The following is a 16,825-nucleotide window of genomic DNA, read 5'->3' on the forward strand; positions in this document are numbered from 1 at the left end:
CTGTTTGGGGGGGATCTGTAAACAACCAACTCCATTGGAGTGTGGAGGTGCAGTGAAAGTGAGGAGAGGGAAGTCCAGCTCTGGCCTGCCTCAGAGACAGTTTCTAGAGTAGGAGAGCCCAGAAGCATGAGGGAAGGTTGAAGTTAGCCACCTGAAGATGGGGGTGGTCCTGGGTATAGGGTGAGGAGTTAGTTTCCAGCAGAGGTGGAGATAGTGGAAAGTAAAGTGTTTCTTCAGAGAGAATATTGCATGGATGGCTCAGGGCTTTTAGCAAATTGAATGTTATCTGACAGGAGTCCCCAGAGGCCAAGCCATCAGAGGCCTTTACACTTATCCTGAGTGCAAAGGGGAACAAGAGTGACAAGGCCAGACTGACATTTAGGAAGGTCAGTCTGGCTTCACCTTTAAAAATAGATGGCAGGAGGGATGACCAAGTTATAGCTATTTCTGTAATCCAGGTAAGGAATTACACCAGTTTACATTTAGGGCAGTGGCAGTAGTGATGGAGAGAAGCGGCTTCAGGAGCTATCTGAGAAGTAAAATCAATGAGAATAACTGACTCATTAGACGTGGAGGAGTGAAAAGTGGGATGAGAAGCCAGGTGTCTGGCATGGGCAGCCGAGTGCATGGAGGAGTCGTTCGCTGTGATACAGAAGATGGTAAGAAGAACAGACGGGGAGGAAGGTGATTCAGGTTGTGAGTGTAAGTAGGACAAACCTGTATGTCTGAAATATGAAGGACCATTTGCAGGCACTTCTTTTATTCACCTAATTACATCTGGTCTACTCAGTGGTGTTAACTGAAGAGAAATCCAGGCTTCATATACGTATGAAGAAGTAATACTGTTTAACCAGTATCAGAGTCACTCTGATGGAGTCACTCCTTTCTTAGTGAAAAATTCAAAGAATAACTCTGCCATCTCTTTGTGCTGAAAGGTAATTTCTTACTTTGAATTCACCTTTATTAATATTTTTACTCAGCCAGCTTGATAGTCACTCTTTTCATTAGATGAATTACAGGTTATGAAAATTAGATGATTAAAAAGTAGATTTAAAATAACTACCTATTTCACGTTTCATTAATGAACAGTGAGATTTTGAACACATTTTCATTTATATTATGAAACAGCTGTGTGTTGGCTGCTAGGTTTTTTCTTTCTACTTTTTTGCTTGTAATTCAGGACTGACATTTACTTAGAAAATGTTACTTAGAAAACTGGGTGAATAAATGCGTTCTGGCTTCCGTCACTTTCTACCAGAATGTTCACAGCTTCGATTTTTTTCAGTCTTTAGCTAGAGATCTCTTCAGGGATCTTGCTACCTAAGGGACACTGAAGAAAGTTGGTTCTCTGACTAATATTTCCACTAAAAGAACTCCATCTCTGTGCTGCTTCTTCTCTGTGTTTGGTGAAGCCACTGTCCTCCAAGAGTGCTACTTGGGCATATTTAGAGAATTAAAGCAATGATATGCACCAGAGTTAGCTCTTAACTCCAACTCATGGGAAAGGCAGAGGTCTTGACAATCAAACTGAGCATGTTTTGGATTGTGTATCTGTATAAATCTTCCCCAAATATGATTATATATAGTTAAAAGACAAACGTGACTTCTATTATTTTCTGTTTTATTCATTGCAGATGTAGACTATTTCATGTACATTATGGGTTAAACAGACATCTGTAGGCTTCCCTGAACACCTAAGCATAACATATTTTCTTTCTGTAAGAAAATGTGTCCCACATTCTAATGAAATTTTGAGGAAAAGTCTATTTCTAAAACATGAACTACTTGTACAATGAAACAAAAAAATAATCTTTTCCACTCAACTTTTTAGTACAAGTCCTAATACTGTTGATGGTTCTTCATACTGAAGCTTTATACATGTAACATTGACTCAGCCATTCAACAGTAATTTTCCCTTCCTTTTTAATCACAATATGTTGTCATCTAAGCAGTAGCCAAGACCTGTCTGACCAGCCCAGTTCTTATAAGGATCAGAATGATCAGCTGTCATCTCAACAACCAAATTGCCTTGCCATATAAACACAGCCAAATATATTCCACATTAATATTCCACATTAAGTATAGAGTTCACTTGGAATAATAAATCAAGGCTATACCTTTAATAAATATGGCTTTGACTGTGCTATCACAAACCACCCCCAAATGTGATAGGTAACTTGGGCAGGGGTCAGCTGTGTGCCTTTTGCTGGTCTTACCTGTCCTGTCTCAGAGGCTGGCTGACTTGGGAGAGTTTCATCAGTTCCAACTGAGAAGGCTGGTATCTCTTCATCCATGGTTTCTCATTTTCTAACTGAGCAGAAAATGTGGTAACAGTGGCAGAGGTCACAGGAGAATTAATGCAGGCCCTAAGTGTTTGGTTTCATTTCATGTCCCATCGGCCAGTTCAAGTCAGAGGCCACCCCCTACCCATTTAAGAAGTGGAGAAATAGATTCTACTTTTTGATGGGAATATCTGCAGGATAGCACTGCAAGGCTGTGGATGAAGAAAGCTGAAGAACCTGTGGTCGTTTTTACGTTCTGCCTCATCTCCACTGGCAACACGGACAACAAATGATTAACGTTAAAACTTCTAGAATGCTGTAACTAGATAAAACAGGTCTCAAAGTCGTTCATGATTTTATTTTTTATTTGATATGTTACTAATAGAAAAAAAAAATTTATGTTTATTTGCAATTAAACTTTTAGTCTGCATTTTTATATAGTTCCCAAGTTCAAGTTTTGCTACTTCCAATAGAGCGTTGTTTGTATCTTGATTCTGAAAAAATAGATAGTATTTCTCCCTTAATCTGAAACAGTGTCACTAGTGATGCCAGATTTTATTCCTAAACAACTGGATTGAAAGTGAAAGAGTTAGTTGCTCAGTTGTGTCTGACTCTTTGTGATTCCATGAATTGCACCACCAGGCTCCTCTGTCCATGGAATTCTCCAGACAAGAATACTGGAGTAGGTTGCCATTCCCTTCTCCAGGGGATCTTCCCAACCCAGGGACTGAACCCAGGTCTCCTGCTTTACAGGCAGATTCTTTACCATCTAGTGTTAAATAGACAACTCCAACATGTAGATGTTCTTCCAAGTCTTCCTCCTGGAGAAGTTTAATTACCTCCTCCTTCCACATGGTGTCTCTGTTTAGACAGACTGAGAGAACTGAAAGATGCCTTGGAGACCATCTTCTACCCAAACCCCTCATTTCACTTGTCGAGAAATAATCCGTGAAAATCCAAGTTACTTGCCCAAGGCCACACAGCCAGTCAATGGTAGAGGTGGAGCTGCAATGCCCAGGGCCTCCAATGGCCAGTTTAATGCTTCTTCCACTGTTAATGCTTGTTCCCCTTCTTTATCTTAAAATAGCCAAGGGACGAGTGCATCTAGTTTCTCTCTCAGGTTACAACCACTCTCGGATTTTCTAAGATAAACCATAGGTCATTTGCTCTTAGCCTCTTTTCCAGTCTCCCCATCCTATCATGGAGAAATTGAGATGGCCCTGCTGGGAACTTATCAGATCTGCCATTCTCAGCCATACAACGTCTGCATTTGTCTTTACCACTAGTATTTATATTGAGTGCATAGAGCACAATTCCAAGTTTCTGAAAACATAATTTGAGAGTTACCCTTTGTTTATAAAACCTTGAATACAATTACGTAAATTATTTTTGATCAGATTTTAAAGGAAGTAATCATTCATTCAAGATGACTGAGTTGCAAGACCATATGGTTCTGGATACCAAAAGTATACTACCCTTGTTGGAAATTTTCATTTTTATAACTTGAATTTTTTGCCATGTTTGACTTGAAATCAAATGGCAAAAACTGATGCAGGTGAATACTATGCCTTTTACACATGATGTATGTGTAAGCTTCTCAGCTCAGTGGGCTGAGCAAAAGTGGACATGGCCTTGACAAATGACTGACTCTTGCAATGGTGTTTCCAGGAGGCTTATCGGGAGGAGCAGTTGATCAACCGGCTGATGCGACAGTCCCAGCAGGAACGCAGGATCGCCGTGCAGCTCATGCACGTTCGGCACGAAAAGGAAGTTTTATGGCAAAACAGAATTTTCAGAGAAAAACAATATGAGGAAAGACGGCTTAAAGACTTCCAGGATGCTCTTGATCGAGAAGCGGTAAACAGTACCTCCCTTAGCAATCCTTCTAAGGTTTCTTTTGATCCTTTCCACCATGTCAAGGTAAACAGGGCTCCATTTAGGTGCCAATCATTTCATGAGTCAGTCTTTCATATGATCTCTCTATTATCTCCCTGTTTTTACTTTTGTGTAGCTACACCAACGGTGCACATAGCATCCACATACTGTACTCTCTCCCTGCAGGCTTGATTCTTCAACTATTTCACACTCACCCCCAGTCCTTGTGTCCATGTCTCTCTCTCTTTTTGGTTGTCTGAAGGTCTCTAGTAGATTCTTCAAGAACTGCTCATGGGAACACTATTCCCTGCGTGCTTGTGTATTGATAACAACATGTGCCTTTTATTCGAGTCAGTTTTGCCCTGTGTAAAATCCTTAGTTCACATTTTCTTCCCTTGACTATCTTAAACACTTTATTCCATTTTCTTCAGGTATAAAGTGTTACTGTCCAAAAAAAAAAAAAAAGATAATCTAAGTTTCATCTCCTTGAGTCCTTACTGTTGTTTTTTAGATGCATAAAGGACTTTCTTTTTCTTTAAAATCCACGAAGTTTACTGGGATGTTATTAGTGTTCATTATTCTAGCTGAATACTGTTCTCAGGAAATGGGAGCATTTTCAAGCTGTCTCCTTTTTATAAGATACCATAAGTCTTTAATAAGCAATACCTTGCTTTCTGGTAAAACAAGATTTCCCAGGCCCATACTGTAGTCTTTTTTCCTAAGAACTAGAACAAGCCGTTTTTACAGGGGGCCCTGGGTCATTGTAGTTGAGAATGGTTACAGAAGCCAAGATATTGGTGCCAGGTATGCTCTTGGCCAACATGATATCATTGTGTTGTGGTCCTCTATAGCTCTGAAAGTCAAAGTATCTAATCTTTTAGTTATTTGACATATTAGCATCTTCCTAATTTTTATATGTATTACAGTTTTAATAACTAAAATAGATTTATATAATCAAGGGATTTATGTGGATCATTTCTTATCTTTTTCCTATTGGGGTTGTTTCAAATTTATACAATCCATTAATCCAGATTTGACTGAAGAAGTATAAAAATCACATAGGAAGCATTTTAGATAGCTTGTCTTTACTGTCATAAAATATTCAGACAATTAGGCTGCGCAGAAGAGAAAACCTTACATAAAATAGGATGGCAATGCCTTATGTATAAATTAATATGAATATGCTTTATAAACCGTGCTGATCATGGTTTCCACTGTGATATTTCATGAAAATGAATTGCAGCTTGTGTCAAAATTAGGCAATTTTGAGAAATACCATTTGGAAAGTACTATATTCCCCAGAGTCAAGAAACTGACCAATGCTTTTGCCTTTGTAGAACAGATATAGCCAAAACGTTAGGAGGAGGGTAGGGAGCCATACCCCCTGTGTTAGACCCACATAATCTCAAGTATCTTCAAGGGGTGAATTATCTGGAGGATCGTTTCATTTCTCTTCTTAGACAAGAGTAAACTTGAATGGATTCAGTGGCATTTGGTTACATGAGAAAGAAGTGCCTATTTACTAAATATGTTTTTTCACAAGCTAGTTAATTCTGTGCAGAATAGCAAAGCCCTAGTCTCTTGGAGCAGGACTGCTCTCACTGTGGTGAGCAGCATGACCTGTTCTCTCCTTACCTGGCTTGACCTCACTTCAGAGGATTGAGACACTCGGTGTGCCAGAGCCTCAGTAGTCAGAATTGTGAGGCTCTGAATCCCCTGACAAAAAATCGCATCCCTTTCTCTTACAGATTCCTTTTTCCCAAAGCTTAGGTATCCACCTCCCCAGCACCCTTCCCTCTGAGATAAGTTGTTCTCACGTTTGAATGTATTACCTCATGCCGTAGGGGTGGCTGGTGCCTAAGTAGGGAGTGGGGAGGAAAGGAAGAGAGAGAGAGAACTTGTTTCTCACCGTCAGAAGTTGGTTTTGTTTTAAGTTAAATATGCTGATCTCTTTTTTGAAGGCAATTGGGCATCAATTCTATTTTAATTAAAACAGTTCCTGGTTTCAAATTTCAGTGCCACCTGCTATTATTATCGATAATAATAATATCAATAATTCATCACAATAATGTTTACCACTTGTGAGTATTCACTTTGAGTCCAGCACTGAGTTGTGTTCATCTCATGCATTATCATTCTCACAGCGTCATTGGCAGTGGACACTGCTCGTGTCTGCATATCACATGTCAGGAAAATGAAACTTAGAAAGCTCAAAGTTGCACAGCTTAGTGGAGAAGCCAGAGCAGTGTGGCTCTCAGAGTCTAGGCTCATCACCACTGAGATTTACTGCCTCCCACAGATTTCCTTTCTTCTTTTTCTTCTTTCTTTATTTAGGGCTGCAACCCACTTTGCTGGATGGGACCGGAAGTTGTGGTGGGTTTAGCATGGGGGAGGAGAAAGGGGTAGAAATAGCAGACTCTGAGGCTAAAAAAAGAAGGAAGAAAGGCCTGGAAGGAAAGAGAGAGTGAGGAAAGAGGAAGGGAGGGAGGAGAACTGAGAGGAAGCTGCTTTGTTCCTGCAGAAGGAATTCCTGGGCTCCCAAGGTTTGAGTTCCATAGCATCCTAAATATTCCACATGCCTTCCAGGCTCTTTATAGTTTCAATAAACCCACCTCACAACCCATTTCACTGGCTCTCTCCATAAAGTCTCATCTGCCTACTCCTAGACTCTCAGACTTCTCTTCCCTTCACACTTTGAGAAGCATGCCGTAAGCATACTTACGCTTAAACCAGGTGCTTTCTCCATGACAACAGGGCCTACGAAGCAGTACAGCAACAATAGCAAGTACTAGTGTAATTCCTGAACCTGCCTAATGTTCAGAATCTACCTTAGAGGCCACCTAAGCTAACTCCTTTCCCAGCAAAAATAAAGCAAACTAACAAAATAAAGCAGCGATAACAAAACAAATGAAGCTTCCCTTTGATTCAGTGGACAGTAGCAGCCCATTGTCATGTATTTCGCCCCTTGTGACTAAGGTATTTGCTCTCACAGTTAATTTCTGTTCATGCCAAGTCTTTATACCATCCTGGCCTCACAGTGAAGAGATGGAGATGTAGGAGGTGTCAGTTTGGTCCAGGTCCCGTAGCTAGTGGGGCTTGCCAGGTGGTGCAGGGTTAAAGAGTCTGCCTGCCAATGCAGGAGATGCTGAAGGCGCAGGTTTGATTCCTGGGTTGAGAAGATCACTTGGAGTAGGAAATGACAGCCCACTCCAATATTCTGGCCTGGAAAATCCCATGGACAGAGATGCCTGGCGGGCTACAATCCAGCAACTGAGCACACAAGCCATGCCTGCAGCTAGAACTTGATTCCTGTACAAACTGAGGCTTGAATTCAACCACAGCTCCTCTAGGCCCACATTAGCCACCACTGTACATTCACTGGGTTACATTGGGAGGCAGGTCTAGTTTCTGGAGCATGTCAGCACATGATTGAATTTCTCAAGGAGTTGGTAAAACTATTTGAAAACATTTGGTTGTGCCAAGTTTGGCCTTTTACTTGGTATAAGGAAAGGGTTCCCTAAACAAAATGAGAGTACAAACTGAGCAGAGAGTGATGCCAAACCTAAATATTTTCTTACTTTCTATATAAATACATGTCTTTAGGAATTTATCAGTTTATTAAGGCTGTAACAGCAGAAGGCTTCATTGTCTAAACACATTTAATATTTGTTGGCAAATGTATGATATTCTCAAGCCAGTATAATCAGGGAACTTCCAAAATATTTTCTAAGTATAAATCAGTATTCCAGAAGTCTCCTGCTAAAAGACATAGGGCATTAGCCAGAGTAGATATGTGAGATTAATTAGTCTTCTGAGATGGGCATGAAAGGGCCAGCTATGCTTGATGCCCTGAACAACTTGCCTGTTTCTCTGTGACCCCCCAACTCTGTTTGCAGCGCATGAACTTAGGACTTCTTAAATACTTCAGATCCAATTTATCATTAATCCATGCAACACACTTTTCTCTGCACTAGGTTTTGCTGATAACATAAGCTAAGGGTGAACTATGTCTAATATTGTCTTTACCATCATACTTAGTACTTAATGTATTAAGGAGAAAGTGCTCTCTTATGATTTATCTTTTTCCTGATATAAAAGGAGGTTTCATTCTATTTAGAGATTTTTTTTTTTTAGCTATTGAAATGACATTATTTTTACCTGAATCACTATCCAGTTATGGTGATTTATGGGAGAGGAGTTTGGGGGAGAATGGATACATGTATATGTATGACTGAGTCCCCTTTGCTGTTCATCTGAAACTGTCACAACATTGTTTGTTAATTGGCTATACCCCAGTACAAAATCAAATCTTTAAAATATATGCCTTTTCCTTCTCAGGCTTTAGCCAGACAAGCCAAGATTGATTTTGAAGAACAAGCCCTCAGAGATAAGGAAATTCATGAGCAGATCGCCATAGAAAGAGCTCAAGCTCGCTACAAAAAGCATTACTCAATATGTGCAGAAATTTTGGATCAGATACTTGATTTGTCCACTAAGGTGGCAGACTATCGATTGTTGACAAATAAGTAAGTGTTGTTTTTTTATAGTTAGTGCAATAGAGACACCAATGAAAATGAGAAAAGAGTAAGATTGTGGCACTAAATTGATGAGTAAAGAGCGACAGTGATTATTCTTGAAAGACTAAGAAGTGGGGTCCAGAATACTTTGATTACAGACTTATTTCACCCAGTTACTAGCCTGATTTAATTTGTATTTATGTCTTTTAACATTTAAACCTTGTGTCTGAATTCTCTATAATTTATAAAGATGACTATAATAATTTATTTAAAATATTAGGAACTTCCTAGAAGACTGGAATTACTGAAAGTTTTTTGTTTTACTAATCAAAATCACTTTTCATTGCACATTCTTTCTAAAAGGAGTCAAACTATTTGTAAGGAAACATTTAACAGTACAGAAAATATTAAGAATACACTGTATGCCAAAATGAGAACAAGGGATAAGACTTCTGGTTGTCTAGTGGTTAGGATTCTGGGCTTTCACTGGCGTGGCCTGGATTAAATCCCTGCTTGGTGAACTGAGATCCTGCAAGCCATTCAGCACTGCAAGATATAGTAGAAAGTTAAAAACAAGGAATACGTTGAAACATAGCTATAGAGGTGTCAGTAGATATGCCAGTCCCTGCAACTGAGCTGCAGATTTTATCTGTGCTTCCAGGTGGAAAAAGCAAAAAGAGCAGCACAGTTGTCATATGATGTCTAATTTGCATTTCTAGCTTCTTACAGAATACATCACTCTTCTTGGTTCTCAGTTTAGAATAATGGTTTTCTCTTGTGGCCCCAGCTAAGATACAATGAGTAGTGTAGTGGATCAGTGGAGAATGATCTCAGCAACAGCTTTTAAGCTTCAGAGACCAATTTCTTGTGATGTCCTTTGCTGGAAGCTGAAGGGGAGTGATATCACTGCAGATGTCAGCGAAAGCAGAAGGATAAGGCACTCCACTTAAGTCTGTACACTTTGATGTTATCCAGACTGAGATCTTTTTGAAAACCCACAGTGAAAAGAATGAAGGCCCCATGATATTCAGGGTCAATAGAAGATGGGGAGACAATCCCATCACCTCTGGACTTGACAGGAACTTTCTCCACTGCTCTCACCCTGACAGCCATGTTTCTGACATCAGTTCAGTTCAGTTGCTCCTTATCCAACTGTGCAACGCCATGGACTGCAGCACGCCAGTCTTCCCTGTCCATCGCCAACTCTGAGAGCTTGCTCAAACTCATGTCCGTTGAGTCGGTGATGCCATCCGACCATCTCATCCTCTGTCATCCCCTTCTCCTCCTGCCTTCAATCTTTCCCAGCATCAGGGTCTTTTCCAATGAGTCAGTTCGTGGCGTCAGGTGGCCAAAGTATTCAAGCATCAGCATTGGTCCTTCCAATGAACATTCAGGACCGATTTCCTTTAGGATTGACTGATTTGATCTCCCTGCAGTCCAAGGGACTCTCAAGAGTCTTCTCTAACACCACAGTTCAAAAGTATGTTTCTGATGTAATGCTGTATAAAAACTACTAAATGAAATAACTTGATGATGAGGACATTTTGAAGATAAAACTATAAGGGTACAAGATTGAGAAAAGAAAAATAAGACTAAAAACTGAAATGAATTAAGGAGTAAATGTTTAAAAATACTCTTTCCTATTAATATAAATTCAAAATTTTGAAATTAGAATAAAATTGTGAAGAAGTAATCTACAAAAGGATTAAAAAGGAAAGGTGATACAATGCATTATAATGATAAAAAATAGAGTAATAGAATAAAAAATAGAGTAATAGAATAAAAAATAGAATATAGTAGATTTAAATATAAAAACATAAAAAGATAATTCAGAGTGGGGGAAGTACAGCTTGATTTCTCTAAGTAAAAGTTCATAATTCAAAATTAAAACATAAACAGAAATCTCGTTCTACTGTGGGAAAATGGAGTCGATGCCCCTTTCCCTATCCCTCCCACTAAGTTCGGTGAAAAACCCTGGACGTTGTGAATGAAACAAGAATAAGAAGGCTCTGAAGATGGAAGGAAGAAGTGGGACTGGCAGATGACCTCAGGACTTTGTGATGAGCTTCCTCAGCTCTTTCTCTTTTTGCCTTACACATCCCGGATTGGAACTGAATATTCTGGAAACAGATACTAATGGTGTAGACTGAACTGAACAGAACTGAATGGTGTGGACCAAAAATAACCCCAACAAGAACCTGCTGTCTCTAGTCAGTTAAGGAGCAGCCTCAGTTCAGTTCAGTCGCTCAGTCGTGTCCGACTCTCTGCTACCCCATGAATCACAGCACGCCAGGCCTCCCTGTCCATCACCAACTCCCGGAGTGCACTCAAACTCACATCCATCGAGTCGGTGATGCCATCCAGACATCTCATTCTCTGTCATCCCCTTCTCCTCCTGCCCCCAATCCCTCCCAGCATCAGAGTCTTTTCCAGTGAGTCAACTCTTCGCATGAGGTGGCCAAAGTATTGCAGTTTCAGCTTGAAAATCAGTCCTTCCAATGAACACCCAGGACTGATCTCCTTTAGAATGGACTGGTTGGATCTCCTTGCAGTCCAAGGGACTCTCAAGAGTCTTCTCCAACACCACAGTTCAAAAGCATCAATTCTTCGGCGATCAGCTTTCTTCACAGTCCAACTCTCACATCCATACATGACCACTGGAAAAACCATAGCCTTGACTAGACGGACCTTTGTTGGCAAAGGAGCAGCCTAGCAAGATGAAAAACTTTCAGACAATAACCAGTCTTTTCCAACTATCACATGCAAGAAAAATGTAGCCCCACTTCCACCTCGGCCAGCAAAGGCAAGGAAGGAGCCTGTCTTCTACCCTCACAAGACTGTAACAAGGGACCCCATCACCCCCACCAGGGTACCATCCCAGAGGCCAGGTAGGAAGCATGGGCTTCCACCCCTACCAGGCAGGACTGGCTACTGCTCCCTCCCCATGAGGGTCATGTTAGAGGAGCCAAGGGAGGGTCAGGACCTTCACCATCGCCCGGTGGTCACAAGGCCACCCCCACTGTGGCAGAGACCTTGTGGAGAGACACCACCTCCTTCATCAGCAACAAAGATGTCCTTCCCTCTGGTGATGAGGAAGTCCATGTGGGGACTTCTCTCCACACCTGTCAGTAACATGATGGCCCCTTCTCCTTCCCTTGCTCAAGCAATGTCAGAAAGAAACAGCTAGAACAGAAGGTTTACACACGATTCAGAGTGTCACAGCATAATCCAAAAATGTGCAGACTTCAATAAAAAGAAAGCCATGCATCATACCAAAAACCAGGGAGAGCTCAAACTGAATGTAAAAATGAAATATATAAGATGAAATTTCCAGAGGTATTAATAGCATAAGTTTTTAAGTGGCCTTTACGTTGAAATTTTGTGTCTAAAAAAAGGCAATATAGAAATGCTTATATAAGGGTTGAATTGTTCCCCTGACCCAGAAAGCTATATTAAAAGTTCTACCCGCCCCATACCTCAGAGTGTAACATTGTTTTGAAATAGTCTTCTCTGATTATTTAAGATCAGGTCATACCCATGGAAGGTGGGGCCTTCAATAAAGAAGCCTGGTGTCCTTATAAGAAATAGAAAAGATGCACATAGAGAGAACACCTTGTGATCACATCAGGAGAGAATCACACAGCTGCCAGTCAGAGGATGCCAGAGGTCCCCTAACACCTGCCTGGTAGAGCCTGGAAAGGAGACTGTGAGAAAAGGGTTTCTCACACACCTGCTCCATGAACGCCTCTGTTGGGTGAGGCTGTGGAGGTAGTCTCAGCCATGCTGGCTGGGGCCTAGCATGAAAGGAGCTAGACAGTAATCACCTGTCCTAGGGGCAACGTTGAGTTTCTTTTTCACCCCTAGAAGGATTATTTCTTTGTCAAATAGGTGACCTAAAAATCCCCTTACAGAGCACAAACTTAACTAATAAGGTGAGGACTTCCTGTGTGTATAGTTTTTGACTATTAGAATATTTTATAGAGTCAGACTCTTGAGAGTCCCTTGGACTGCAAGGAGGTCCAACCAGTCCATCCTAAAGGAGATCAGTCCTGGGTGTTCATTGGAAGGACTGATTTTCAAGCTGAAAATCCAATACTTTGGCCACGTCATGCAAAGAGTTGACTCACTGGAAAAGACTCTGACGCTGGGAGGGATTGAGGGCAGGAGAAGGGGACGACAGAGGATGAGATGGCTGGATGGCATCACCAACTCGATGCACATGAGTTTGGGTGAACTCTGGGAGTTGGTGATGGACAGGGAGGCCTGGCTTTCTGCGATTCACGGGGTCACAAAGAGTCGGACATGACTGAGCGACTGAACTGAACTGAACTAGTCTGACTTCTGTTACTCTCTAAATCCTGCTTTGTGAAAACTGATATTGAGAGAACATTGATTATCTTAAGTCATTTTTATTTTAATGAAAAATACGCAAAATTTTAAAATTCCAGGAGTATTAATATCAAACTTTGAAGGGGTCATTTGCTTTGGAATTTTAAGTGTCTTTTGCTTGTGAGTGAATACAGTGTTTATGCATATATGTTAAGATCTTTTTAATCTCTACTACTGATTGTCAAGATAACGTTATTCTCTCTGTACTTTCCTAAACAAGATATTATCAACATTTTTTTTTTCCAAGAGCACAGGGACATTCTTGGTATTAGCCTCCTTACATGAACTGACTTTTGTTAACACTCCTTAACAGAATTGTCACTATTCAGATAAGAGAATATTGATTCAGTAATTGCCACATTAAGTTTTTGACAAAATATAAGTTGTTAATCATTTACTTCAACATAGGAGCCCATGCCATTTTAATAATTCTTATGTTAGAATTTTCCTATGCCTGAGTATATTAATTTATAAACTTCATATCTCTGTAATCTCTAATAAATATAAATATTTAATTAATGGAAAACAAAATATATTATATTTGAAGTGTGCATTTAATGAAAAACTACTGTTGTGGAGAAAAATACATAACATAAAATTTACCATTTTAACCTTTTTTAAGTGACTTTCAACATTTTATGGGGCTTCCCTGGTGGCTCAGATGGTAAAGCATCTGTCTGCAATGCAGGAGACCCAGGTTCGATCCCTGGGTTGGGAAGATCCCCTGGAGAAGGGAATGGCAACCCACCCCAGTACTCTTGCCTGGAAAATCCCATGGATAAAGGAGCCTGGTGGGATATAGTCCACAGGGTCGCAAAAAGTCAGACACGACTAAGCGACTTCACTTTCACTTTCTTTCAACCCTTTTAAAGTTCACTAGCATTGGGTACAGTCACACTGTTGTGCAACGATTCCCACCATCCATCTCCAGAACTTTTTCATCATCCCTAACCTTGATAGTATATTAAAAAGCAGAGACATTACTTTGCCAACCAAGGTCCATCTAGTCAAGGCTATGGTTTTTCCCGTGGTCATGTATGGATGTGAGAGTTGGACTGTGAAGAAAGCTGATCGCCGAAGAATTGATGCTTTTGAACTGTGGTGTTGGAGAAGACTCTTGAGAGTTCCTTGGACTGCAAGGAGATCCAACCAGTCCATTCTAAAGGAGATCAGTCCTGGGTGTTCATTGGAAGGACTGATGCTAAAGCTGAAACTGCAATACTTTGGCCACCTCATGCGACGAGTGACTCACTGGAAAAGACTCTGATGTTGGGAAAGGTTGGGGGCGGGAGGAGAAGGGGACGACCGAGAATGAGATGTCTGGATGGCATCACCGACTCGATGGACATGAGTTTGAGTGAACTCCGGGAGTTGGTGATGGACAGGGAGGCCTGGCGTGCTGTGATTCATGGGGTCGCAGAGAGTCGGACACGACTGAGCGACTGAACTGAACTGAACTGAAGTTATGTACCCGTTACATAATAACTCCCCATTCCCCTTCCCTCCAGCCCCTTGTAACCTCTCTTCTATTCTCTGTTTCTATGAATCTATCTTAGGTACCTCATATAAGTAAAATCATATTTGTCCTTTTGTATCTGGCTTATTTCATTTTAGTATGATGTCTTCAAGGTTTATGCATGTTGTAGCATGTCTCAAGATGAAATACAGCTTTTTAGGTTGTAATTTCAAGCTCTCGTCCCACTATTGTTAGAGAAATGCATCTGAGTTATGTTAGGCTGTTTCCTTCCGTTGCACATTTTGTTCCTCTTGGAACTATTTTTTGATTACTGTGTCCTGACTACCTCCAAGTCATTCATCTGACTTAAATAGAAAAAGTACTGAAAAATAATTCCAAAGGTTACCAGATGTTCAGTGACAATAAAATCACCATACATTAGATTTTTCTATTATAGATTACTTGCAAATATGCAAACTAGTTGTCATATTAAAGGGGCCTTGGAAAATATTCAGTCTATTTTGCATAAGAGGACACTGATATTGGAACAGTTAAATGATATTCAAAGCTTGCACAGCCATTTAGTATCACAGCTGGAAATCAAAGAACCTAAGTTTTATGATTAGTGGTCATTATTTTTAGATACAGTGTGCTTTTAGTGCACAGTCAAAGCAAGTTTGGAGAACCAGGGGCTTTAGGTAACATTCATTCATTTCATACTACTAAGTTTCAGCCATTTTACTGGCTGTTAGGAATGTCATAGTAAGTGGGACTTCAGGCCTGGGGAATGAGCATGGTAATAGAAAGGCTAAAATTTAAGATGTGTATTTAACTAACTATTGATTTATCTCAGCCTTTTTTTTCCCTCTTTGTTGCTGTAGCCTGATCCCATATAAGTTGATGCATGATTGGAAGGAACTCTTTTTTCATGGAAAACCCATATATGAGCAAGCCTCTCTTAGACATTTACCAACTAAGCTCTCTGCAGAACACCTTATAGAACTGGAGAAAAGGAACTTGCTAGACAACAGTGATTATGAAGAATATAAGGTACCTATCAATGTGGAATAATTAAAGAGAATGCAACATAATAAATGCCATTGCTTTAGCATTAATTATGTGATATTATTTCTTTTCATCTCTATTAAATAAAATGGGGTGTTTGTGTTCCATTTTGCCTTAGTTTAATTTGTACTTATAGTAATAGCTTAAATGCCTAGCCTATTCATAATCCATTATCTGTTACTTCCCGTAATATTGGAGAGTGGTCTGAAATAAAATTGAGCATAATGCAATAGTTGGATTTCAGAATTTTGAAGATTTTAATTTATTCATTAGCAGTTTTCTTTGTACTAGCTATCTACCTTTGCTCAAAACCCCTGGTTAAATGTGTTTTCCTAGTAATTTATCTACATAGCATATTGCTTTTTGAGGAAATAAAAAGGGGAGAAATATGAGTTTTTGAGTGACATAAATGCATTTTTATTCAATAATTTGATACAGTGGCTTTTTTTTTTAAAGAGTATGGGTGCCAGCTGTGCTTCTTAAAAGAGCTGCTGAAAGACCATTGGGATAAACCAGACTGAGGTCTTATTATTGGCACTGCCAACTGCTAACTATGAGGCCTTAAACGCTAAGAGTCTTGATTTCATATCTGATATATGAAATGGGGATAACAATATGACTACCTTATTGTGTTGCTGTGAAACTTAAGATAATATGTGTTAAACACGTAGCCAAGTGCAATACATATTGGATGCAAATAGTATGTACTAATTTCTTTCCTGACCACCCTGCCCTCCTATCCCATTTAATCTCACCTTTAGGAGGAAAGATGTGAAATGAATAGCTATGGGATAGAAGTTCTAGGTAGATCATCAGCAGTGGAATGGCAAATAAGGCTTTTTATTCTTAGAAATATGATTGAATGAGTTTTAGAAGAATAGTAAGTACAATATGAAAAAATGATAATTTGACCCAATCATTTTCTGATATTTAGCAAATATTCAATGTTTATTGAAAGAAGGCACAAATAAAATAAATGAGTGAAAATCAATAGGGCAAAGTGTAAAACAGCACTAATATGAAAATATTAAAAGAAGATAAGCTTTTTGTAAAAAGATAAGAAAGTGAGATTTTGTTGTTGTTATGAGAAACTAAATGTATATCATATTTTAATTGGATGAGTCTATATATACATCTCACTAAAATAATTGTTTGTTAAGGATTGACCAGAACCTTATAAGATACATGTTCATATTTATTTGCACGGTCATAGAATATTCTAGATCTAGTATGTCAACCTA

General features: G+C 39.7%; 1 protein-coding gene across 1 annotated transcript in view; it reads left to right on the plus strand.

The window, feature by feature from the left end:
* SPEF2 (sperm flagellar and cilia associated 2) overlaps positions 1 to 16,825 on the plus strand; it is a 201,730-nt gene that overhangs the window by 36,635 nt on the left and 148,270 nt on the right. The window contains exons 7-9 of the mRNA XM_055422187.2: positions 3,951 to 4,139; positions 8,496 to 8,683; positions 15,401 to 15,569. Of these exons, the coding sequence (XP_055278162.2) occupies positions 3,951 to 4,139; positions 8,496 to 8,683; positions 15,401 to 15,569 (546 nt within the window). The remainder of the gene's footprint in view (positions 1 to 3,950; positions 4,140 to 8,495; positions 8,684 to 15,400; positions 15,570 to 16,825) is intronic.

The sequence above is a fragment of the Moschus berezovskii genome, chromosome 18 (genome assembly GCF_049115385.1).
Source record: "Moschus berezovskii isolate FMDL1 chromosome 18, NW_MosBer_1.0, whole genome shotgun sequence".
NCBI classification, from domain to species: domain Eukaryota; kingdom Metazoa; phylum Chordata; class Mammalia; order Artiodactyla; family Moschidae; genus Moschus; species Moschus berezovskii.